At 37.6% G+C, this 26,691-nt stretch overlaps 2 protein-coding genes across 4 annotated transcripts in view; one reads left to right on the forward strand and one right to left on the reverse strand.

Annotated features, from left to right (window-relative positions):
* PRCP (prolylcarboxypeptidase) overlaps positions 1–9,120 on the reverse strand; it is a 59,367-nt gene extending 50,247 nt beyond the window's left edge. The window contains exons 1-2 of one of the 2 annotated variants that reach the window (XM_010973442.3): positions 9,071–9,120; positions 7,759–7,941 (exon numbers count right to left, since the gene is read on the reverse strand). In XM_010973442.3, coding sequence (XP_010971744.2) covers positions 7,759–7,926 — 168 coding nt within the window. In that variant the 5' untranslated portion in view covers positions 7,927–7,941; positions 9,071–9,120. Of the gene's footprint in view, positions 1–7,758; positions 8,230–9,070 lie in introns of those variants that run through there. The other variant, XM_010973443.3, reaches the window with a different exon arrangement.
* A 2-nt stretch (positions 9,121–9,122) lies between these two features.
* Positions 9,123–24,554, forward strand: DDIAS (DNA damage induced apoptosis suppressor). 2 transcript variants are annotated; one of them, XM_045508950.2, is made up of 5 exons: positions 9,123–9,261; positions 13,699–13,827; positions 19,157–19,318; positions 20,301–20,418; positions 21,630–24,554. In XM_045508950.2, exons 2-5 carry the CDS (start codon positions 13,715–13,717, stop codon positions 24,246–24,248), a joined length of 3,012 nt encoding a protein of 1,003 aa, XP_045364906.2. In that variant the 5' UTR covers positions 9,123–9,261; positions 13,699–13,714; the 3' UTR covers positions 24,249–24,554. The 2 variants fall into 2 exon arrangements, with proteins under 2 accessions (XP_045364906.2, XP_074228855.1); XM_074372754.1 differs by lacking the exon at positions 9,123–9,261 and adding an exon at positions 9,288–9,564.
* The last annotated feature ends 2,137 nt before the right edge of the window (positions 24,555–26,691 follow it).

The raw sequence follows: 26,691 nt of genomic DNA on the forward strand, positions 1-26,691 counted from the left end.
CAGAGCCAAGAAACTGAATGTAGCTAGAGAAACATACAGCCATGTCATATGCTCGTACTAACTTGCATGGGACTTCATAACTGCCCTGCAATCAAACTCTATTTCCCTAGTCCCTTTGTTTTCCTCCTCTTTTAAGAGGAGAGTATCTACATTCTCTCTCCTCTTCACTGTCCTCATCCCCTACTTGGGCACATCCCTTCAGATGCTGGCCTCCTTCCTGTTGTTCCCACCAGGCACATACCTACCTTATGGTTTTTGTACTTGCTCTTCTCACTGCCTTGAATGTTCTTCCCCCACTGGCCAAAATAGTGCTTAGCACATAGTAGGCACTTAATAAAAACTGAGTGAATTAATTTGGAAACACAATGTTCATTCAATTTTCTGTTTTGATTTTTTCACATCATTAATTCATGAATATTTCTCCATGTTGTCAGATACACTTCAAGGCCATCATTTCCAACATTTTTAACAGCTAATAATATTCCACTTAATGCATACACCACAAATCACTTACAATGATGTACAATAATGTATTTACAATGAAAAACCAGGATATTTACAAGTTGGATATTTTGGATGTTTCCTCCCTTGATCTTTTTGAACCCTGGTAGTTTCACATCTAAAAATGAAGATAATATTTACCTCATAGGATTGTTGTAAGGTCTGAACGTGGAATATAAATAGATACAGAGATATCAGTTTTGTTACTACTGCTTACAGCACAGAGGCATCATGGTGTCAACCGAATGAGAGATCATAGATTTTGGAAGCAACAAATTATAATATAATTCATAATATTGTCCATTAATACCTTGATCAAGACATTTAGCCTGTGTCAATCTTAATTAAACCATCTATTTTTAAAAGTGATTGTAATAATTAAAAATAGATATGTAAAAGAGTTTAGCATAATATCTGGCCCAGATAAGATAATCAATAAATTTCATTGCTCTCTGCTCATAAACAATAACTAGGACTTTCCTTAAATTGTGAACCAGAAGAAAAAGATTTTATATATTCCCGAATAAAATAAATATTATCAATGCACAATTTTCTTTTTTTGATGAACAATTAACTTGTACTTACAAAGCACACATAAGACTTTTTATATGGATCTCTTTATCAATTTTGCTTCTTTTATTTTAAAAAAGATAAGCAGAACAATTATTTTTAATTACTGAATGACAATATGAATAAATAAATTCCCTTTTTATTATGTGCTTCAATGTGTACATATAAATATGCCTCACTTTAGGGATTTTTTTTAAACAGTCTGTTGAGTTATATAAATGCCAAGACATTACCAATTTATCAGTGCCTTTCCATATTTTTCAGATACAAGTTTAAGTGTGTGCTATTGGAATGGTCAACAAACATAATGTGAAGTCCCTCAGGATGTAATCATCTCTGTCTTCCCAGGACCTAGCCCAGTGCCTGACATACAGAAGGAATTGGATGAACACTGAGTAAGTGGGTGGGTGGATGGGTAAGTGATTGACTGACTATGGTAGTCACTAGTGCTGTCTCTACTTTCAGGTACTCCAAAGTTAATACTTTTTGTCTCCCCACCCTGTCTTTAGATAAAACAATGTAACCTCTTCTGGCTAATGAGTTATGAAAGGAGGTGACCTGTCATTTCCAGGTTGGAGCATTTACATGCTGGCACAAGTCCTTCTGTGTTCTTTCTCCACTGCTACAGTGTTCATGAAAGCATAAATTGAGAGGAAGCCCCATCAGTCCTGTGGTCTCTAAGTGAATGTAACAAGCAGAACCCTCTGCTTACCTCAGTGGAAATATACTGTATGAGTCATAAATTTTTGTTGGGTTAAATCACTGAAATTTTGGAGTTTTGTTACTGCAGCACAACCTAGCCTATCCTGCTTAGTACAACAAGCAAGGTAATGACATTCATTTTAGAACTAGAAACTCATGAGTTTATTTTTAAAAAAACAGAATGTACAAATAAGCAATTTATCTTGAATGTGTAAGTTAACGTCTCTGTTTGATAGTTCTCTCACCTATAAAGTTGGACAATAATAGCATCTATCTCATAGCAAGGCTATAGGAATTAAATAGGTGAATGTCTATTAAGTATTTAGCAGAATACCAAGGGCATATAAAGCTTCCAATAAATGGTAGCAGATTATTATGATGATTATTATTATTGCATTAGACACTTACGCAAAATTTCAATTTACCCTCCTACCTCTTATTCCATATTCATTTCAATTTATAGCAAAATTTTTCCATTCTAAAAATCTTTATTAAGAAATACTATGTAGAGGGCACCATGCAGAGCACTGGGAATGGAAACAAGACATATCATCAGTGATTCTTTTTACCTATGATTCTTCTTTCCTCTCCAATCCACCCACAACCAAGCAGACTTTAAAATCATAAACATAAATATAATGCTCTATTGTTATAAATATTGTGTCAGTTTGAGAGCTAATTTTTATTTATAAAACATTTTACATGATTTGAGTCTGCATGTTATTCAAAGTTGAGATGGAAAATTTGTTTAGGTCTGATTTACCAAAGGCAATTAGTGGTAGGACAAAAAAGAGAACCTGTGCTCACATCCACACTACTCCTGATATAGTGTCCTATGGACAGGAGACATTCATGAACAGAATCACAGATGCATCAGAGATCTGCAGATCTTATCTTCTTATCTCACATATTGACACTGAGATCTAGAGTGAAGCAACTTGCCCAGGGTAGTAATACATTAGTGGCAGGGCTGATACTAGCACCCAAACTTTGAAAATATTGTGTTTTAAGTGCCTAAAGCACAAAGTTCCTGCAATATGCTGACAAAGGGATATAAACATGACAGTACAAAATCTCAATTTAATTTTTGCTAGAATTACATTTTAGTATTAACCAGTAAAACATTCAAAATTCAGCTATCAGAAAGACAGTGTTCGATTTAGTATTATTATCAAGAAGCAAAAATCTAAAAGGATACATTTATTATCATATATTTTCTCCTCCACAATTTACCAAAACTCAAAATAGCATAGAAAAAAAAGAAAGCTTCATATGCCTTTCTTTATGTATCAGTCTTATATGAAAGAAAATGGTTTCAAGTGATGAAAAAACTTAATTTCTATGCCTTATTTATAAGTGTATTACATTACATCCCACTGATAAAAAGACACATATGTACTATGCTGTACTATGCATGTAACAGAACAGAATTCACAAAGATTTTCATATTTTCCAGAATAACTAATTTAGGTATAGTAAGGAATGACTTAAATATTTTATTCTGAGTGGAAAGGATATAAGTTAAAATCATATACATTAAGAAACTGTAAGATAAAAGTAACATTCACCATTTACTGAGTGTTTACCAAGTGATATAAACTATGCTAAATAAGCACTTTACACACACCAGCTCATTTCACAAGTCTGTGAAATGAGTAGTATAATTATCCTTATTTTGCTGATCATAAAAATGGAAGCTCAGAGTAACTTGCCTGAAGTTACTCAGGTAGTGTTAGAGATAGAATTCATTCTCAAACCTGTACAGTATTCAAGCTCTATCAAGTTTCTAACCCTCTATAATTTAGATCAAGGTCAATTCCTCCTATGTAAGGGGTGGACTACATGACCCCTTTTGCTCACAGAATTATCATGAGCAAAAACAAAAACCAGTTCAGAATTTACATAATATTTGTGACAGTATACTCTCAGCCTAAGGGGAAGGCCACCAAATAGTGAACCAATAAGAAGACAATGAGAAGAAAGAAAAAATAAAGAGTAAGAGGAGGAGAAAAAGCAATAGGTCCTTCTCCAAGGGGCCCAACACAGCTCCATTTTACTAGACATCAGGGCCACTGTGACAAGAAAGGGAAACCCAGAACAGGAATTGAAAGCAGAACTGTAAGGGATGTACATAAATGAAATAGCTTAGCCCACAGTAATGGTCTCACAGCAGACAAGGAAGGAGCTGTGGGAAAGCCCTGCAGGAGTCAGTGGCCATGAGCTCAATGCTGGGCCAGGAAGCAGAGTTCTCACATAAACACTGTCAATAGTTAAGTAAAAATAGTCAAGTATAGATGACTGACCACTAGGTTACTGGAAGAAGTGTTACCACAACTGTTATGCATTTGGATCAATCTGAAATGTACAGCACTATGAAGAGTGTGGTTTTAAGATGGAGTAGGGGAGGAACCAGCATTTACTGTACTAAGTTCCTTAATTTCCTAACGTCCCAGGCATTGTGCATGTGGTTTCCTATATTACCATATTTAACCTTCACAACAACCTTGGTAGATGGAATGGTTAATTTTACATGTCAACTCAGCTTCACCATGGTGCCCAGATATTTGGTCAAACATTCTAGATGTTTCTGTGAAGATGTCTTTTGGATGGGATTAACAATTAAATCAGTGGACTCTGAGTAAAGCAGCTTTACTCTCCATCCAGTGAAGTGAAGGCCTAAAGAGCACAAAAAATAACCTTTCCTGAGCTAGAAGGAATGCAAGCAGACTGCTTTTGGACTCAGACTGCAACTCTTTCCTGGGTCTCCAGCCCACCGGCCAAACCTGCAGGTTTTGGACTTAACAAAGCTTCAGCATTATGAGTTAATTTCTTAAAATAAACCAGTCTCTCTCTCTCTTTCTGGAGAAAGGGATATATACACGGAGAGAGAGACACACACATCCTATTGGTTCTGTTTCTCTAGAGAACTCTGAGTAATACAATAGATACTGCTTTCTGTTTTCACCACTGAGGAAAATAACAGCCTGAAAGGACTCATTCTCTTTCCCCACTACACCACACAGTAGAATGCCTTCAGGACTCACATTCTAGTCTGAGGGGCTAGGGCAGGAGTCGGAGGGTAATGAGGAGCAGGGAAACCTCATAACCACAAGTCATGCATCCCAAGGAGCCCTTTACAACATTGGCATCACACCATATACAACACAGAGCCTTGATGCGCCCATGTGATGAACTATCCTTTGTCCAGTGTCTGGATTCAGTTATTCTGGATAAAAGGAATCAAATATTCCTTCTAAGTCAACAACATTTGAAGACTTTGAAAGAAGAGGAAATATAAGTGGTAAAGAAGAGAAGGAAAGATAAAAAAGAAAAAGAAAAAATGATTTGTGTCAATTATATAATGGTAGACTTTGCTTTGTTTGGGCTTTCTTTGGATAGTAGTCCATTCACTCCCTCAACAAATATTTATTTTGAATTTTATGTTTTTATGGGCTCTTGTGGGTACTGGATAGTGCTATCAAGCTAAGGAGACACATGTGACATAGTTAATGTGAAAAAAGACCAATTAAAGTCAAGAAGATTTCACACAAGGAGTGACATTTCAGCTGGGATAGAGGTATGAGTTTAACTAGTGGAAAAGAGGGATGGTTTTCCAGGCAGAATTTCTGATACAGTAAACTTCAACTGAGTCTATTTTCTATGTTGCTAGACGTGTATGTGGGGAGGAGAGGGGTGTAGGCAGAGGTCTAAGGCAGCTGAAGACCAGCTGGGGTTATGTGATGAGGAACAACACCAAAGACTTTAACCTTTATTCTGCAAGTAATCAGAGTTGTAAAAGATTCCTAAGCAGAGGAGGAGCAGGACCATGGGCTAAGCCTTTTTACCAAGACCATCCATGGAGCTTAAGTGCATACAAGGACAGCTGGGAATAGCTTGGTCAGGTGATCAGATATAACTACATATAAAGAAATCACTGTAAAGTTTGATGAAAATTAAACCTTGAATAAAAACTAAGCCTTAGTTACAATAATAATGTTCATTATTAAAAGGCATAAAAGTATTTAATGTGCTCTAACTAAAAAAAATTAAAGTTGAATTTACACATACTTTTTAGTCCCAACTAAAAACCTATGGTCTAGAAAAATTGGAAATTACTATAAAGCCATTACTATGCAACAAATATATATGTGAAAGTTTTTCTCAAAAAAATAAATTAAAATGAAAAAATGAAATAAAACTCAACAGGAGTTGATATATAGAAAACTATTATTATGGTAATAAATATTTTGTGGAATCTGTGTCCTTAAACATGAACTAAATATAAGCCAGAGGGCAAAAGGTGGCTGAGTAAGGCCAACCTAATCTTGCAAATCACCAAAAATGGAAAAAGAACTGGCCCTAACTTATATTTCTAAAGAGCGAAGTGGTAAAGAAAGGACTCTACAATGAAGGAAAATAAATTAGGACTTAAGAGATCATTCAGTCTCTTTCACCCTTTCATTTCCCCCCTTTCTGCTGATAGTTCTCTTTCATCATTCCTAAAGGGATTTTAGAGATCCTCATTCCAATAGTTCCTCGTCAACTGAACTTTAGTTACAGAACTCTGCAAAATCCCAGTATATGAATCAGATAAAAGCATAAAGTTCAGGCTGAAAGAGATCAGGGAGAGAGGGGTTACTGGGGCACGCTAACTTAGCTTCCACTTAAGTCTTCACCGTTCCTCTGAGACAGCTCCCCAAAGACCCCTAAATTTTCCTCAATAAAATGTGAAACACACTGGTCCTTGTCCAAATCTCCCAATTTACCAGTAAGGAAACTGTAGCCTAAAGAGTTGCCTGAGAAAAAGACCCATTTCCTAGTACCCCTGCCAGAATTAGAAGGCTTTCTCTTCTTTATAATCTCTAATTTAAATTTCTGGGTTAAAAATCATTTCTTATAAATTATTCTACAAGTTCATGCCATCTTTCTATCTCAAATTCCTATTCAAAATTCACATAGGTCAGTAACTATGAATTTAATATAAGTGGATACTTGAGTCCAGATACTCTGCTACGACATGTCATCTACCCTCATTTAACCATCACCAAATCCCCAGATCATCAAGAAATTGGGCTTACAAAGGTACTGTAACCTTCCTAAGGTCACGGAGCTAGCAGCTTGGAATTCTGGTCTATTTGATTCCTAATGCCCAACCTCAGACTCTTGCACTTCTATTCTAGCCTTTCCCAAATCTTTGCCTATCTTTTCAGAGGCTCCCAGAAATACAGAACTGTAAGGGATTCTGTCATTTCACACAGGATGTACTTCTTCATCCAGGCTTCTCAAGGAATTCCTACCTCACGCTTCAGCCAACTTCAGCATCATGCCTACTTTAAACCTCTAAACTCAGGTTTCAGAGATGCTCACCCTACTCCGCTTCTCAAATCATGAGACTACAACTTCCTTTACAAGCATGAGCTACGTATACGTTCAGTTTCATGGTGAACAGGGAATGTTAAAACTCTTAATAAAAGGGCTACAAAACCAACTCTGAGTTGAGCATGAGATGATAGGCTGGCATTTTAGACTGGATAAACATTAGATACTATCTAATAAGGTACTGGAAATTTGAAGCTGGGAGCTGCTTTGGGACAAAGGATGGTCACGGAGAAGTAGGGACCAGAGATGGCATTAAATAATTTGAATTTGATGGGAGGTCAAGGGAATTTAAGTTAGGGCATCCTCTGGGAGCAAAAGGAGTTGAAGTGACTGTTGTGGCCAATTACAGAATAGTGTGTGGAGCCAGTACTGATATTAAATTGTTGGTAATGGGAGGAAAGAGTTTTAAACAGACTCTGACTTGGGGCCACCGTCTATAAAATGTGAGTCTAGGACTTGTCCGATCGTTGGACAAGTCCTAGGCATTAGGGGTCTGAAATTCCAGGTGAGCTCCAGCGCCTGGGGTCCCGTCGGTTGGGTGAGGACCACAAAGCCCCAATCCTCGCCCCGCTCCAGCCTACACACCCCGAAACCCTTCCGCCTTACCTTCTGTTGGATGTAGTGAATCGAGTACTCCAGGGCCACAGTGGGGCGGTATTTGAAGCTGGTGGATATGTGCAGGCTGCTGAGGGCCCTCAGGGCCGGCGGTACCGGGGTGGCGGCCCCGGGTGTCAGGAAAACCAAGAGCAGGAGCAGGAGGGAGCGACGTCCCATGGCTCAGGCTGGCGGCTGCAGTGCGAGTACGAGGGAGACCGGCAGATGCGCGCAGCCGGGTCCAGCCCGCAGCTCCGCCCGCCGCAGACAGGCTCCTCCTCCCCCGGGAAACGCTAAGACACCCCGCCCCTCAGCAACGCCGCTCAACCCAGGGTCACCCCAGCCACAAGGCCCCGTCCCCGTACCAGAGTGTACCACCCCTTCTTTAGAGTCCACCTTTACTTTGGTCACACTCTAAGTCTGCCTTTATCATTCCAGGGCCCCTCCTACCTGACCGCCGAAACCCATCCTTGACTATATCCCCTCCCAAACCCAGCTTCCCGCCTCATCACCCTATGTCCTCGCCTTTCTAGTCACCTCCAAACCCTGTCCTGTCCGCGTCATTTCGATTGCCACATCCCTTGCCCTCCGCAAATACCATATAATGTTAATAATTGTGGTACCATAACAATTTATTAATCATTCACAGCAGGTCACTATAGCACACACTTCACCTCAGTAACCACCCCACCAACGCTGTTCGTCGTGTATGGTTGTTATCCCATTTATAGCTGAGGTAACTGAGGCTCAGAGAGGTGCCCACACTTGCACTGGGTCTCTCGGATACCATGCAGTGGAGCACGCTTCGCAAACCACTCGGTCTGGCTCCTTTGCACCCCACCTCCATGACGTCAGCCTAGCGACCTCCTACGATACTCTGTCCGTGAGTCACCCCAAACCTCAGTGTGACCCACGCAGTCCGTCACTCAACGGAAGTCGCCCGAGAATCCCACTAAGTCCCAGTCCCTTCTTCAGATTAAGGCCCCTTCTCCCGGCAGCAGGTAGCCCGCTTCAGGCCCCGCCTTCCCTTTTTCCCCCGGCCCCCGGCAGTGCCATCCCGCACCGGCGGAGCTCCCTCCATCTTCACGGCTCCGCCCACCCCGATCAGTCAGCTTCCACCTCTCCTTCCAGTCAGCCGGCTGACCCGTCTGAGGGGCACCCCCGCCCGCTCCCAGCCCTTCCTGGGGACCCTAAACCCAGCTCAGCGCTGCCCTAAAACGAACTTTACAGACTGTACTACTGCTTCACCACTCGGGAAAGAAATCCTCGTCAAACCCTGTCTCTACCCCAAGTTTGACGAAAATGGTCGTTCCCAAATGCTCACAGGTTGTAGTGCTGAATCGCCACCCTCGACGGTGCCTTCTTCTGATTGGCTCTGAGGAAGGGCGACCAAGCGTCACTTCCGGCGGAAGACGGCGCGGGAGATTTGATTGGAGCGCTCTTGGCTTGTGGCTGATCCCTGCCGGCCGGCGTCACTGAGCTTTGCCCGGACAGGGCCCCGGTCTTCTGCCTCAGGTGAGGAGCTGATGGAGGAGGTTCTCGGGGAGCAAGGGCTGGAGACTCCTAACGGGACCCTTAACGTCATTATGAGTGAGACTCCGAGCTATCTATGTTGGTTTTTTTTCAGGAGTCAGTCTCTTCCGTAAAAGGGCGGTTATGAGGGTAGAAGTGTAAGGTTAAGTTTTTTAATTTTAGACAGTGCTGTTGTAATCACTCACCGAACGTTTGTCGAATATTTACTGTGCCATCGGACTGGACACGGGTGAATGTCTGGATCCGGAAATACAGAGAGGAAAAGGTGCTGCTCCAGCCTTTCAGGTACTCAGAAATACGTATTCAGCTGGCTGCTATGCTGAGTAATACGTGCTCAAAAGGGGTCTTTTCCAAACTGCTTTTATGACCCAGACGGAAAAGTGCTTAACTGAGCAGGGTGCTCAAAACAGAAACTTTGAATGTTTTCTAGATGCCTTCTTTTCTCTCACATCCAGCCAGTCATACTAGTCTCTTGAGTATCTCAAACCCCTACACTTACCGCCACTTTTACTGTTACTACTTTGGTTCAGCAAGACTGCTACATAACTACGACACTAGCCTCTCACCTGGTTCTGCTTCTTTCAGTCTTGTTACATTCCAGTCCAGTCTCCATGTTGCCAGGCTGATCAAACCCAAATCTGATCAGGCCTCTCCCCATTAATCACCTTTCTTTTGGTTGCATCTATTTGCTCTAACTTAAGGTTTAAGTCTAAACTTCTTAACATGGTTAACCCTTCCCATCTGGCTTTGTTTTTTTCTTCACTCTAGCCCTATGCTCCAACCATTCAGAATGTCATTTTGAGTTCCCCAAATGCACCATCCCTCACCTCCAGACCTCTCCTAAATCCCATCCCCAACCCAGCTAATTCTTATTCCTTAAAATTTAGTTTATGAAGCCTTCTAAGTCAGGAAGCCTTTCCTGACTCTGCAAGATTGAGTCACAAAGCACCCAGTAGTTCCTCATTCTACAGATTGTTTGTAAGTGCCTCCCTCCTCTGTGCCAAGAACTGCTAGGTACTAGGATTACAATGGTGAACACGATGTGACATTCTTGTCCTCGTGGAACTTAAGCCTTTTATCGGTGGACTTGAGAAGAATAAAGGAGAACCTATTTAAGTTAGTCTGGGAAGGCCTCTCTGAGGAGTTGACACTTAAATTGAGGCCTAAAAGATGAGAATGATGCAGCCGTGCAACAGAGGAAAGGAAGGACATTCCAGAGTGAATAGGTTATGCCAAAGCCCTAAAGCAGGAAAGAGCTTAACGTCTTAGTGTTCAAGAACCTAAAAGAAGCCCAATGTTGCTGGTGATACTGATGCATACTAAAGTTTGAGAACCACTTGGCTAGTATGAAAATGGGGTACAAGAGTGATAATCAATGAGCTTACATATCTGGGCGCATTGACAAAAACATCTCCAGTGCGAAAAGGATGCATCAACTATATTGGCCTGATTCCATTAATATTTGCTTCACCTAATGCCCCTTCTTCAAGTAACTTTCTGTTTATAATTTGGCTTAACATGTAGTTATATCCAAAAGAAAATACGGGCTTAAGATGAGTCCCTTCCCTCTGACAGTAATTTTCATGGTAAATTAGTAAAGCATCTTGGATTATGGTTGATCTCCCACATGGCTTGACTAGAAAGAGAGAAAGCAAGTATTCCAGAGTATTCCATGTTTAATTAGAAATGCACTGTAATGTGTCCACCTGGACCCCACATATTTTCATAAGCGTTAGTCTATCAGTCTTCATTCCTGGACGTTGACTTGAACAGTCTCTGGGCCTTCAAAACAAAAGCCAGCTGAGGCCCTAATTAACTCCCTAGCATTTATACTTTTCTTCCTCTCTCCCCATCTCAGCCTCCTTGTTTCTACTTCTATATGTGAGAGATTGAGAGAACCCAGGTTTTTCTTTGTACATTATTGCTAAGTTCCCTGCCTAGTACTTTTATTATATTTATTGATTTATAACAGTAATGGATTTAGAAAATATTTTGACTATATAAAGGAAATAAAGATCATCTTCAAATAATCTGACAACTCAGAGAAAATACTTTTCAAAAGAAGGTTATCTGTAGGCCTATTATCCCTTATGTCCACATCCCCTCAAGGTAAGACTAAATCGGTCCTCTTGTTATATTTTCTCATAATATTCTGTACACTTCCTTTATTGAATTTTCCACAATTTCAGTTTTTTGGTGTGATTATTGGTTTAAAATCTGTCTCTTGCACTAGACTATAAGTCTAGTGACCAGGTAGGGACCTTGTCTGTCTGTCAAAATATATTATTCCCATCACCTGGTATTTACCAGCTACACAATAAATAATTGATAAATAAGTAAATATATTGAACTTTTTAAATTGGAATATGGTTTGCTGACTATGATGGGATGAAAGAAATATAATGCTATATCACCATCCTTCCCAATAAAATCAAACAGGAAAGATAAATTGCAATAGATACCATATATAAAATTGTTCCTAAGTCTATGATCATGTTTTTCTAACTTTAGTATTTACTCATCCCTGATGGTTCATTCAGTTATCCATCAAACATGAATTTACCCTACTGCAAGTCAGGCAGTGGAGAGAGAGAGAGAAAGAAGAAAACAAACTAGATGACAAGTATAAGGAAATACTATGAATACAGCAAAGGGAATAACTTAAGTGACTGCCTGAAAGGACCTTATTGCATTTTTGCCCACCAGTCAATGAATGGAAAGTCTTTTTGCTTGAGTTTACACAATGAAACACAAATAGTAAAAAATATTTTAATGACTTTTTTCATTTCAGTTCTCAAATTTACCATGAAGTTATAGTTTTCTAAACATACTTATTTCTCCACTAGAGGGCAATAAACCATTAAATAATGACAATTTAACCACCCTTCCTTTAAAAATACAGTAATTAGTGCTTGTACAATTAATTTAGAAATTAATTCCCAAATATTTCTGCTTATACAAGTTTTTCATTTATTGGTGACTTGTTAGGCCAGGTCCTCATCTTCATGAAAATTTAGACTAATGGTTGTAGAACCAAGAAAAATAAGTAAGTATATATCATCCAATATATACATTTTCATGATTGCATGTATCACAAGGATGATTAATACCAAAAAGGAATAAATGGGTGATGTCATAGAAACTAAGAGGAAGGAGGTATCTACTTGAGATAAAATGGGGCTCTCTGAGGAGTAAAGATTGAAGGATGAAAATAAGCCAGCTATTTGAAGAACTAAGAGTAGAAAGAGCATTCTAGACAAAGGGAACAGTAAGTACAGAAGCTTGAGAAGAGGAAATATTTGGTGTGTTCGAGGAGCAGAAAGAAGGCTAGCATGATTTGAAATGCAGTGATTAAGGGGGTGAGTGGTACAAGGTGAGATCAAGGAGGTGGGCAGGATGAGCTAGGGCCTTGCAGGCATTGTCCTTGCAGGCATTGTCAGGAATTGAGGATTCATTCTAAACAGCAGGATTTTTTTTTTTTTCGGTTTCTAATTACTCTTTTTTTTTAATTATCTATCTCTTGAAGTTATTTGTCTATCGTATATAGTACTATATAATATATTGTATATATATTCTATATAAATGTACTACTATACCTAAAAGATTCTTTTATGATTTTTAAACTGATGACTTCCACTTTGTCAAAATTTACTGATGCCAGTCTCAGAAACAGTTTCACCCATTTTCAGAAATTGAAAGCTTTTGCCATGTGTTTACAGATGAAAATTTGTTGAAAAAGCTTTATCTTGAACATGTACAGAGACTTATTTCAGACCATTTATATTATGCTATAAATAAGCTAATCAATTTTTAAATTTTGATAAACCAACATTTGAATTTTTAAAAAGAAATTATGAAAGAGGAGAACATTGCTATTTTATTGTTTTTACTTCTCTGATATGTTTTATACAAGGCTCATAAAGCTCTTTGAACTCTCCTTTGACCATGCAGCATTCTTTTTGGTTTGCACATTCTAAATTGCCTTTTTTCCCTCATCTAGCTGTATAAAAGTGTACACACTGAAATAAAGTGATTTTTTCAGCTAAAAAGAACTGTTTTCCCACCAGTTTAGATTTGATACAACAGTCGTGTAAATTCATTTACATTCCTACTTATTAATGGTAGAAACAAGTTCTATATGGCTTATAAAGATATTGAAAGAAGCTAAATGATAGCTTTTATGAATTACAGGGCTGGAGCATTTATTCAGAAATAGCATATTTGAGCTACTCTGTTTTAAATCTTATTTTCTTAATTAATTAAGCAGAAAAAGAGAATTAGTTTTTCAGTACACTGACATTTAATGCAAAAAAAAAATCTATCAGCTTTGCAGTGAAGGTTAAGTGTTTTCCTAGGAAATGAATTATGCACATACAATTAAAGATCTGCCATTCATCCCATGGCTGTTTTGTTTCTCAGGCCACAGTGAGAACACATGAATAGAAGAAGAAAATTTCTTCTCGCCTCAGTTCTTGCTCTCCAGAATTCGAGTTTTATATATCCTTCATGTCAAAGGTGCTTTTCTCGGATAATCCTGATCTCCAAAAGGTAAAGATAAAGTCTGTAAATGTGAGAGAGGAAATACAAGTGTATGTTGTAGATTTCCCATGGCTCAAAGGCAAATAAGGATTAAATTCTTACCAGGACATAAGATTCTTTGAGGTTCTTCTGTAAATCCTAGAATAGAATTGGCTGGTAATCCTCTATTACTAGAGGGAAGTTTCAGATTATCTCCAAATCTTTGCTAAGTACCTGCTTCAGAGAAGAAAAATAATTTCTCAGAGGAAATCACGAACCTAATACAAAAACTTAGCCTCCTTCTGGGATATCCCTGGAAATAGTATAGGGTTTTTTTGTTTGTTCGTTGTTTATTTTTGCATAATCTCCAGGGTGGTTTTTTTTTTAACAAATAAACTGGAGAATAGGGACCGTTGTTGTAATCCCCGTCTCCTTCAGCAGCTGGGGCAGTGCTCGGCACATGATACTTGATTACGGTGCTCAGATTCAGGCCACTTACTTCAGGCTGAGAACCTCAGTTTCTTCTCTGATCTTCATAGAGTGCAAGTGAGAGGTAGGGTTGGAGTTCCTTAAGAACACATTCTCTCTGCCTGGAGGAGAGGAGAAGACTATCTACCTAGTAAGTACCTGGTAGTATATAAGCAAGAACAGTAGGCCAGCAATGATTCTTAACTAGTCTTTTTGTCTCATTAGAATCACATGGGGAGGAACTGGCAGCTCTAACGCACATCTGGACTCAAAGTCATCCTTCCATTAATTATTATTATTACTTTATTAAGCTATTCTTTCAAGTACTCATTGTCAACTCTGAGAGAAAGAACCTATTTGTATTATTCATCACTAAATCCTTAGCGTTCAATCTATAGTTTAGTTCATAGAAAATACGCAATAAATGTTTGTTCAGTGAATGAATAAATGACAGTATGATAGTGTCTAGGTTGTCTTAGATCTGGACGTAGGTTCACCCATTTTTTAGATTTCTACCTATTTCCTGAAAAAAACTAAAACCCTAGGACTGTTTCCCTTTGATCAGGGCCTATTCTTAGAAGCAGTGTGGTATAATAGAATAGTTTCAAACTTTGGAGACTGCAACAAGGTTGCAGATAGGCTCTGACACTTGATAATTGTATGATCTTGGGATATAATAGCATTTATCCTGGTAATTAAAAAGCACAGTTCCCTGGAGCCAGACTGCCTGAGTACAAATCTCAACCCTGCTACTTAAAAGCTCTGTAGCCTTGGGCAAGTCACTTAAATTATCTGGATCTCAAAATGGAGAAAGTAATAATACCTGTTTCATAGGGCTGTTGTAAGGATCAAATGAATTAATAAATGCTTAAATGCTTCAAATATTATGTGATATGTAATCAATAATATACAGATGTGAAATTTTTTTAAAACCGAGTTTTTTCCCCCAAGTCATTTCTTTTTAAAGATAATCTACAACAAAAATTTAGGTTGAACAATACTTCCATTTTTACCTCTTTAGACTGGTAATAACAATAGATAACATTAATGAATGTTTACTATATGCTAGGCATGATGCTAGGAGCTTTTAAACATTATATCTTTTGATACAACAGCCCTGTGAGGTGATGCTACTGTTAATGCTAACTTTCAGAGGAGAAAATTAAAGCTTAGAAAGATTAAAGAACTTACCCCAAATCACACAACCAACTAGATAGTGGCAGAAACATACTCAAGCCTAAACAAAGCTGTCTACCTTCCTAATCACTGTTACCTCCTAATGAGTAGTGAAATTTGTATCCAGTGAACACCTACCCCTCTTTCTCTCCCAGCATTTAAGATGCCCCAGGAAAAGTGAGCTCTAATTGCTCCATTGAGGCACATATAATCCACAGCACTTGGTCCTTGCCTATGGAAACATAGTCCCCAGAAATATAGCCTGTCCTCTATAGATATTACATTGACGGTGCTATAAAAAGTCTTATTCCCATAATTTCAGGTGCTTATCTTTTCTACTGTTATTTCTGCTTTCCTTTTCCCTTACCTGGAGTCTGTTGTAAGCCAGCACAGGAAATGGAAATTCCTTACTGCTGCAGCATGGCAAGTTTATGACAGACATTTCATACTCTAGATTTTAGAGACAATGAAGAGCAAAAAGACTGCTCCTTAAAGTTTGTCATTGAACCCCAAATCCTTAGAGACAACAACCTCCAAGATTAGAGCAGTCAGTGGTGGTTTTCAAATTATGTTCTGCAGCGCTTTAGGGCTGTATGCTTCTAGGATGTAAGATTAAAGACGTAATAGTGGATTGTAAGGCTTTAGAGTTCCCACTTTAGTTTCAACAAGAGCTCTAGTCTCAGCCTTGTATTAGGGTTCCAAGTTAGATTCCATTTCAAAAAGGATTCCATGACATAGATGAAGATACAGATAAAGACTTTTTTATGTCTTTCTCAAAGGGTTTCAAGGCCAAGAAAACACTAAGAATTACTAATCTCATCAATTTTTCTACTTTGGGGCTAAATATAAATACACTAACATAGAAAAATGAATGAAATTTGGTGTTTTAACTGGTATCAAACAAAAAACTAGCAAATTACCAGTATTATTTCAGATAGATCCTTTCAAAGGCTTCTTGGGGGTCAAAACTTTTCATAATAATTCTAAGGCATTATTTGCCTTTCAATCTCATTCTCTTAAAAGTGCATAGTAGAGTTTTCCAGAGACTCCATGACATGTGATATCACAACAGATTGAGCAGAGAAGGAGGTATGAGAATACAACTGTCTTTATTAAGCCAGACATTAAAGAGGTTTGCAAAATACAAAACAATGCCATTCTCTTCTCACTAATTTATTTTGGAACACATAGTTATTTTTCATAAAAATATGTTCTTTTTGTTACCTATGCAATGGATTTTTTTGAGGAATAAATAAGTATTTTTTAGAATTCTCAATTTTCTCACTTTTATTTACTTTCTCATATTCAGTTGGAAATATAGACAGATATTACCCACATAAACAAAAGCTCTTTGGTAGTCTCATTAATTTTTAGGAATATAAAGGGTCCTGAGACCAAAAATGTTTGAAAATTAGATTCCATAACAAATAACATTTTGGAAATTGGGTTGCCTCTAGAAGTTAAATCAGGCGACTATTATTTGAATGTGTTGTCTCTACCCTTGCTTCTCAAAGTGTTCTGAGGAACAGCTGCATTGGTGTCACCCTGGGAGCTTATTAGAAATGCAGGATCTTGGGCCTTGTCTCAGATTTACTGACTCAGAATCTTCATTTTAACAAGATTCTTAGGTGTTTGGTATGCATATTAAAGTTTGAAAAGCTGTGATCTATATTACTCCATACTAACAATTACTTATTTCAGTCCAGACTTATTCCCTACAGGATTAAAGGAAACTGCATAAATAAATATTTTCATTTTATATGTAATATAAAAGTATATATAATTTAGTGGGTATATGCATTAATACTAATAGACCTAGCCTTTGTTAGGCTATCATTGATACTCTGTTTGCAAGATAGTTCATTACTAACCATTCCATTCTTATAGTTACCGTACAGGAAAGAACTCCAAGCTGGGAATCCAAAGCCTTGTATTTGGTCATAAAATTCACCAACTTTGTCACGTCAGGCAAAAATTTACCCCAATTCCCCCAGTTTGTGTGTGGGAGTAAATGCTTTGTTTACCTATCAGAATGAAATAATGTATATTGAAAACATTTATAAATGTAAAATACGGATGCATATTAATTCTAGAATTTGCTGGGAATTTTACATTAGACATGAATACATTATTAATATGTAATCTTTAAAGACATTCTAATATATATTCAAAACAGTTAGTTCATTTTATGAGAGCTTGGTACTAATGAGGTTCTATCCCTTGATGAGTCAATTACCTTCACTTTATTCTATGTCTGGACTGTAGCACAAACTACAGCAGATTTGGTTAGGAGTATATGAATGGATTGGCACAGATCCAACCTCAGTGTGGGGGAAAAAAGTAATAATTAGCACAGATGTAATGATGATGAGTCAATAACTTTCTTTTTGTTGTTTGTGGTTTTTTGGAGGGGAGGGGGTAATTAGGTTTATTTATTTATTTTTAATGGAGGTACTGAGGATTGAACCCATGACCTCATGCATGCTAAGCATGCTTTCTACCACTGAGCTACACCCTTCCCCCAGGAATCAGCAACTTCTTACAGGAAGGATTAACCTCTGTTCAAAATAATCACCTTGTGAGCTGTGGAATTTAGGCTCCCCCTAGTGGCATATATGGCAGCAACCAAATTTATACAACTATGTTCAACATTATTTTCTATTTGCATTTTGCCATTCATTTTTAAGCCAGATCATTAGCGACATGAAGAAACATAGGATTAACCATTACCATAAGATATTTTAAGGGGTCAGTTTGCTAAATTAAGAATGTGAAAGATGGAGATCAGAGTTCTATATTGCAAATAACTAGAAAAGAGGGAAACATAAGTAAAAGTGACAGTAACCCTCACAATATTTAGTATAATTATGAGGGAGAAGCAGACTAAACATTAATTTGGCAAGATCTGTACTAGATCCTTTCTTTACTTACCTTTCTTATACTTCGTCTCACTTTATCCTTCTTCAACCCTGGATTTCACCGATGAGGGAGTCTAGGTTTAAGGGATTTGGTATCTATCCCAAGGCCAGACAGCTAGTACATAACAGTGATATTACACTTGACACATAGTAGTTTTTGATAGGAAAGCCTTTGGCCATAATTGCATAATTGCCTTACAAGCAAGTGAAACAAGATGTTTTATGCCTAATTTTTGTAATCTAATAAATTTTTAGTATATTTCAATGAATTAAAGAAAGTAAGGTTATTCTTTTAATAGTCAGAAAAATATAACTAGGTACCTTGTGTATAAATATTTATTAAACATTTCAAGATTATTCATTATTCCCTTAATAGGCATTATTCTCTTAACAGAAAACAGACATTAAATTTCAGGTCTTCTGTTGGTGTGGCACTCCCTTTATTATATTATTTTGCCCCCACCCCCAACCTCAGACTATAATATGCCTCAGTTTGTTAATGATGATTTAGCTACCCAGTAACAACCAACCAGCTAACCTCCTTCTTCTCTCTCCCTCTCCTCCCCACCTTCAGTTTCTATCAGTTTGGTGCTACTTTATTTAAATCAGTAAAATTAACTGTTATGGACAGAGAAAATTCAAAAGTGGTTGATCTGAAATCGTTTAAAAAGAATGTAAATTGTATGTACATTTGTATACAAAATATTATTTTTGATTTTTACTTTTCCAGATTTGTTTTACATCATATAAAAAAAATTAGTGACTATCTCTATGATTTTTTTCTTCCCTTTTTCCAGGTCTAATTGTCCAAAATGTGGCTCTACTGGTGAAGCTGAAAATGCTAGTTACAGATATAAACTTTCCTTAAAAGTTGCAGAGTCAAACAAATTGTTTGGTATTACTGTATTTGGAAGCTGCTTAGATGCATTTTTTGGTCTTACAGCCACTGGTTTGCACAGGTAAGAATATTTAAAGCATTCTTTTTCCTAGCTACTCCTTTAGTACATCAATAGAATTTGAAGATAATGTGTTTTTAAGGTAATACACATTTAGTAAAAAGATGATCACTCAACCTCGTATTGTTGGTTCCTTTAAAATATAATCAAGAGTTGAAATGAAAGATGTTTATTTCCTCAATACATATTGTTAAACCATGCTCCTTTTAGTTAGGCCAACTAAGCTATAATTAGAGTATTAAATTACAAAACTCTAATCCAAGTTATGGAAATACAGACTAAGAAAATAAAATTGTTTCAAACTGAAAGATTATTCAAATTGAGGTTAGCATTCAAGAGGCTAAGATCTCTTGCAGTGGAAGAAGCTATTTGAAGGAATATTTACATTATCAGAATTTGAATTTTTTTCATTTATTTAATTTGCATTGCAACTTCATCTGCATAGCTTGACCTGTTAAGATGTTGTCCTGAGAATGTAAGGATATATATATATATATATATATATATATATATATATATATAAGCAGTTGAATCTTTTTTTTCCCCTTCAATCTTCTACCCTTCTCCCCTAATCACTTAACTAAGGAAATCTCTGTCTTCTTGTTGTTGAGAGCAAACTGATTTGATGAAAGAGCCCAGGGACCACAGCCAGGATTGCCAGGGAGAAGGAAAGACTTCCCTCTGCTTTGAGGAGAAGGGTGCTAAAGATCCCACCACTACTCCCACTGCCACTTTTAGAATAACTGCTGCCTAATTACTAGGCAGGCATCTACTTTAATCACACTTGATCAATTATTTTTGTCTTTCTAGGCTATAAGAACCTAGAGGGAACAAAATGACTAGCTCTTAAAGTCATTTTTTCCCCCTATATGTAAACTCATAGGGTTCATGCTGCATTTTCAAACCAATTGTATCTTCTGACTTCATGGCAAGTTAAAATTTCAAAGCTTATCTCTTCACATTTTTAATTTTCTTTTCAATCAAGGTATATTCAGGATCCTAATGAAATTCCCGAAACACTGGACAGTGATACAACTCAGAACCTATTAACTAAAGCAGTTGAAACTTGCTTTGTTGGACAAAGCTTCATTTTTGGAGTGACGGTAATTGAGACTAGCATTCTTTTTAGTATTATGCTAACATTTCCATTGTAATGAGATGGTTTGAATTTTCTAAATAGTTTTTAGGAGTCATAAATGTGAGGGCCTGTAGAAGCACTTTTAAGCTATGTAAAAATAGGCTTTAGGTGATTTGTTAAAACACCATGGTGACAACTTCCTCTTTCAAAAGTTAGAAGAACCCAGTTCAAATGCTTTCAGAGCTTTAAAAATCTAAATTTAGTATAAATTCAGAAGTGTTAGATGTTTTGATATTTGGTATCTATTGTATCCTCTAAATTCGGTTCAGATTCTGTAGCAAAACTTTCATTAACTCTGGCTTTTTAATTCTCTCATCTATAAAAGGAGGGAACTAACATTGAAGGCAAAGCAACTGAGTATTGATAACTCTACAAATAGATTGGGAAGGATCATCTTAAATAATTACCAAAGTAACTGTAGGAAAAGTCTAAAAAATGTGCTGACTCTGAAGGAGTCATCATTTTCTGCCTCTTGTATGCTAAAGGGAACAAATGAAAATTTTGTCTACATTGGAATCAGTGTTTTAAAAAGGGGAATAGAGCACTCCACAACTGAACAGTGAGAAAAACCCAAAGGGAAAGTGAAACCAGGAGCTACAGAAGTTTTCTTTGTTACAATCTTAGATGGCTCTTTTTCTTTTCTTCTTTTTTTTTTTTAAAGAAATGAGAGCATTTCCTTAAATACTCAAAGTTTATGGAAGCTAATGAGGATGTAATGGTAGCTACCATTTATTGAGCATCTACTATATTTGCTAAGCACTATAGTTTTTTGTGTTGTTATTGCTAATACAATAATCCTACACATTTATCCCTATTTTATAAATGAGAAAACTAATTACTTGTTCAAAGCCCCAACACTGGGAAATGTTAGAACCAGGATTTGAAGGCAAGTCTCTTTACTACAAGGTTTACTTCCCTATAATTTCAGTTCCTCTAGTGTTATAGGCTACTCTGCCTCTACTGGAATCAGAATTTTAAAAGGGGAAGAGAGCCCTCCACAACTGAATAGTGAGAAAAGCCCAAAGGGTAGGCTACTCTGCCTGCAATACGAGAGGAAATGAAATTATGGGAGTGGGGTTATAATTGCATCTGTTTTAACCTTTTAAACCCTGTTTCACATTTGAGTCAAAGGAAGAAAATTTTATTCTCATTTACATTTATTTACTTCTTTCATAGAATTTTGAAAACCAATATGGACAAGGTTCAGGTTCCAATAACTTCTTACAGCAGTGCTCAGACCTCAAGAAAGAAGTTAAAGCGCTTATAGCTTGCCAGATTGTTCTACCAGACCCAGGTGTTGTAGGCTTCACTGTCATTGACTATTTCCATCAGCTTTTGCAGCTTTCTGATGTCAGGAAACTTCGTTGTGGTTCCCGGGCACCTAGCAGCCGCTTCCTTGCTTTAGAACACTCAAGTAGTGATTTCAGCAGCATATGTGGCCCTGACAGCAGCTCTTGTTGTTTTGAGTCCCATGGCAGAGAGAATTTTTCAGGATTCAGGCAGCCATCACTTGAACTCATTTCCACTGATTCACAACTAACAGATGATGATTTTTCAGCTTCAGAACAAAGCAAGGCCATTGGTACTCTTTCCCAGAACAGAAAGTGCATCTCCTTTACAGAGGCCACTGGTTCCAACACCTGCCATGATACCACTCATATTTCGTGGAACTTTGTTTCATATATGGATAAAAAGAGTACAGCACAAAAGTTGTGTGAAGAACCTGGCTTACAAGCTTATCAGCCAAGAGCAGTTCATAGCAATCATCATGAAATTAGAGTCCCTGGCTCTAATTTATTCCCTTTGAAAGTGGAAAAGCCCCTTGAGCCAACTAATACAAAATCCTTTCACAGTACAGTGGAAATTAAAAATAGGTATTCCCAGTGTGAACTAAAATATCGCCAGTATCATGATGTAGATACCCTCCGTGGCCTTCAGGAGAGATCTGTGTGTTGTCCACCTCCATCACTCAGATTTGAAGAGATAGCTGGTGGTTCCCAGGACTGTGAACCTGAGATTTGGGATGATCTGCCATTCTCTGAAAGCCTAAACGAATTTCTAGCAGCTTTCGAAAATGAGATTTCTCTAACTCACACAGATGTCAGTAGCAGGAAATGTCATCTAGATAATGATGTTGGTAAATTACCTGTAGACCACAGCAGGTTATCAGTAACTCCCAAGAGAACTACTAGCATACTGAATATGCCACCCATAGCCTTAAGATCACCACAAGTGACAGCCAAAGCAAACACCAGCAAAGATAACTTCCTTTCCAACTGTGAAGCGAATCTAAGTCCTAGTGTTCGTAAGGAGTCACATCCAGAGAACACCGCAGAGGCTATCTCTATAAGTAGTAGTGGAAGAGACACATCTGAAAATTTTCTACCAAATGTTTATCTGTCAGCTCTGTTTCCATCTTCAAAAGGCTCAGGCACAACAAGTACTCTCAAGTCTACTGAAATTACATCACATAGGGCTGAAGTTTCACTTACATGCAGTGCTTCAGAGAGTGACCATTCTTGTCTCAAAGGCAAATATTTTAATGGATGTGGAGAAAAATCGCTTTCAGAAATGAGTGAAAAGTTGACAACTTTGCATTCTAGGAGATATAATGATGTTTCCAGCCTTCACACCTTAGAAAATAAACAGTACTCTAGGTTGCCAAAGAACCAGGGTGACAGTTTTCCAATTTGCAGGAAACTCACATATCCTTTAGAAGCTCCCTGCAGTAGTCCAAATAGAAGTACGAATACACTGAAAGAAATGCATTATGAACACACCAGTAATAACTTAACACAGAACTGTTCTACTGGTCATGAAGGTGGCTACAACGCTTCTGCTGATCTCTTTGATGATAGTGCTAAAGAAATGGACATTGCAACAGAAATGACCAAAAAGTCACAGGATATTTTGTTACAGTGGGGAAAGCCTTTGGCAGAAAGTCGTCAGACAGAATCTGATTTTTCATTGAGATCCCTTTCTGAAAACTCTAGCCAGTCTTCACAAAAATTATCCTTGCAAAGCACATCTGCTTCTCTGTATCCAAGAACACGTTCCTCTTCACCTCATTTTCAGTCAGATTTGGAGTATGACTTTGAAGATAGCCAAGATTTTGTTCCATGTTCACAGTCAACTCCAGTTGCACGATTCCACCAAACTAGGATTCACGACGGGATGAAAGGAGCTTTCAAAAAATTTCCTGCGTTTTATTCAGATCTTGATGTTAACTATAAAAAAACAAGGCTTTCCTCTGAAAATGACACACAGCAAGCCACCCCTACCTGTCCAAAAAATATAAAGACACCCAGCCAGAAATCCAGAAGTCCTACTATATCTGGTATGACACAACCAGCGATTTTCAACAGCTGTCCTGTTGCTGAATGCCCTGAAAGTGATGTTGATGAATGGGTCCCTCCTACCACACAAAAAGTATTTCTTTCAGAAATGCATGGATTCCAGGCCATGGGTCTAAGGAAATTTCCTGCTGCTTATAATTCTCCTGATCAAAAAGAATTACCAAGAAAAAAACGGAAATATGTCAAACAAAGAACTAATAAATGTTTAATTAAGAAGGAGTTAAATTTAAAGAATATGCTTACAGCAGCAGTTACAAATCAGAAAACTCCTGAATATAACAGAACAAGGTCAGGCTGGATTTTCAAAGAGTCAGTGTTGGGACTTGGTTCTTGTTCAGAAGTCAAATGTTGCCTTCCACTTTCAGAAAACTGGCCACCTTCCATGCCTGACACTAAAAGTGCTTGGTCTCCTGAATTGTTTTCACAAAATGTCACCTGAACCCAATTACTGGACTTTCAAAGGTAAGTCTGTTTGGAAACTCTTACCTCCATTGGCATGGAAAGCATTCTTACCATTTTGACCACTTGAAGAGAAGCAAAGAGAAAAGAGGTGCTGTTTTGCCTTTTAAATGGTGGGAAGCCATTGTTTTTCCCAGTGTTTTATCCAGAATACTCTGATTTCAGATAATTTTGCACTTTATCTTATATTGTTGATTGTACTTAAGCAATATTGTTAATTTTGCTTGTTACAAGTATTTGTTGAAATCACACGTACATTCAGAAATAAAGGCATTGCAAACCAAAACTTAGTCTTTCTTAATTGTTCAGCTTAGATCAGAAAATGCCTGCCATGTATTAAGCCAACTACTGTGCTGAGTTCGTGATACAAAGCTGCAAGTTCACTGATCTCAAAAGATTTTAGTCTACTGGGTACAACAGAAATAGAATAGACACTTTCAATACAATGCAGTAAATGTAATGATTGAGGTTTTTCATGGATATTACATTTATGTTGCTCCGGAGTGTGATAGGGAATCAGTTAACCCAGCACCATCTATGGGCTGGGAATAAGAAGAAAGGTCAATAAAAACTCACTATTTAGAGTGAAATGTGAAACTCACTTTTTATTAAGTACTCATTGAATGGTTACTATATGCCAGGCACTGTGCTAAGTGCTTGGAATTCAAAAATGAAAGTCAAGCCCCTTACCTCAAGAAACTGAAGGTCTAAAGGATAGACAATTAGTATCCAGTAATTTCTATGATAGGGAGATAAGCTTGAAGGACTAATAAGGAGCAAAAATGAGGACTGTTTTCTAGACATTCAAGTCCTTTGCAGCACCTCAGCTCTTTTATGTACCTCTGGTCATTCCTCACAGCAACTATTCCAAATCTTCACTACGCCTCCCAACCTACACTGCGCTCCTTGCCTCCTACGTCATGATCACCTGGTATTACCTTCACCTTCCCACACCCATACCTACTGACTTATCTCTGCTCACCCACAGCTCTTTCCTCTAATCTCAGAAAATGATGCACACCTCCTATTTAGTGCTAATCTTTTAGGGCTGTTGCTCTGTTACACCCATCTTTACCTTCTCACTCTACTGGCTCTCCCCCTCCCCCACTTCTTATTTAGAAAATTTGCAAACACAAAAAAGCTGAACGATGACACAATGATATAGCATCTATACACGCCACCTAGATTCCATCATTTTTAACATTTTGCCTTTTATGTATGGGTGTATTTACTTCCAGTGTGTCTGTAAATGTATCTATGGTTGCTTTTGCTGAACCTTTTGAAGGTAAAATAAGGACTTTTTCTTCTGCATAACTACAATATTATTATCATACTAAAGAAAAACAATGGTAACTCTACAATATTATCTAATGTTTAGCCCATTTTTAAGTTTTTCTACTTGTCCTTAAGTTGTCTTGTAATTGTTGATGTTTAATCAAAATTTTATTATTAAGATGACTCCATGTGTTTAGTTATGTCTCTTGTCTCTTTTTCCAGAATTTCACCTCTTATTTCCCACTGCATTGGCTTTATGAAAAAATCAGACCATTGTTTTGTAGAGTGTCCCATTCTAGATTTTTGTGTTTGCTTCTTTATAGTATCACTACCTTGTCTCTCTATCCCCCAGTATTTCCTGTAAAGTCTAAAGGCTTGATTAGGTTCAGGGTTTGGGCAGAGATACTTCATGGGTTTATGTTGTACACTTCCTATTATATCACATTAGGAGACACAATGTCCGGTTGTCCACTTTTAATGATGCTAAATGAGATTGCTTAGTTAAGATGTTGCTCACCAGATCTCTCCATTGTAAAGGTACTCTTTTTTTACTTTTTAAGAGTAAAGAGTCAGTATTATCCTTGCCTACCAGTGGTGTTGAGTGCATTTCCTTTTCCTGCTCCCTATCACTATGTACTTAAAAATTTTTGTTTTCTCAATGATTTACAGTCATTTGCACTCATTATTCTTGCTGGTACTCTATGTAATACTTCTTGCTATGTCACTACTAACCACAGTTGTTTATCGCCAGGCTCCAACAAAAAATAGTCACTGTCAACTTTCACACCACTCACTATTCAACCTACTGCAGTCTGTTCTCTCTCCCCCACTTCCAGTGGCTATGGTATCAGTAGATTTTTAACCCTCAAATCCAATGGATTTATCATTCCTTATTTTATTTTATTTGACCTCTTTGCACTTCCTCTATTTCCAACATACCCACTCATGGTTTCTGGTTTCTCATAGTCTCTGATCAGGTATGCCTGCAGGGCAATTTTTTTTTTCAGGGCCCTACATAAACAATTTGATTCTAAAATATTTTACAGAAGTCATGGTCCCATGTAAGGTAGAGTGGTTTGTCAATGAAGATTTAGAATAATGGATAAGGAAAAGGTGTGTGTTTATTGCCCAGTCAGTGCATGTGAAGA

This window comes from Camelus bactrianus, chromosome 10 (assembly GCF_048773025.1).
Source record: "Camelus bactrianus isolate YW-2024 breed Bactrian camel chromosome 10, ASM4877302v1, whole genome shotgun sequence".
NCBI classification, from domain to species: domain Eukaryota; kingdom Metazoa; phylum Chordata; class Mammalia; order Artiodactyla; family Camelidae; genus Camelus; species Camelus bactrianus.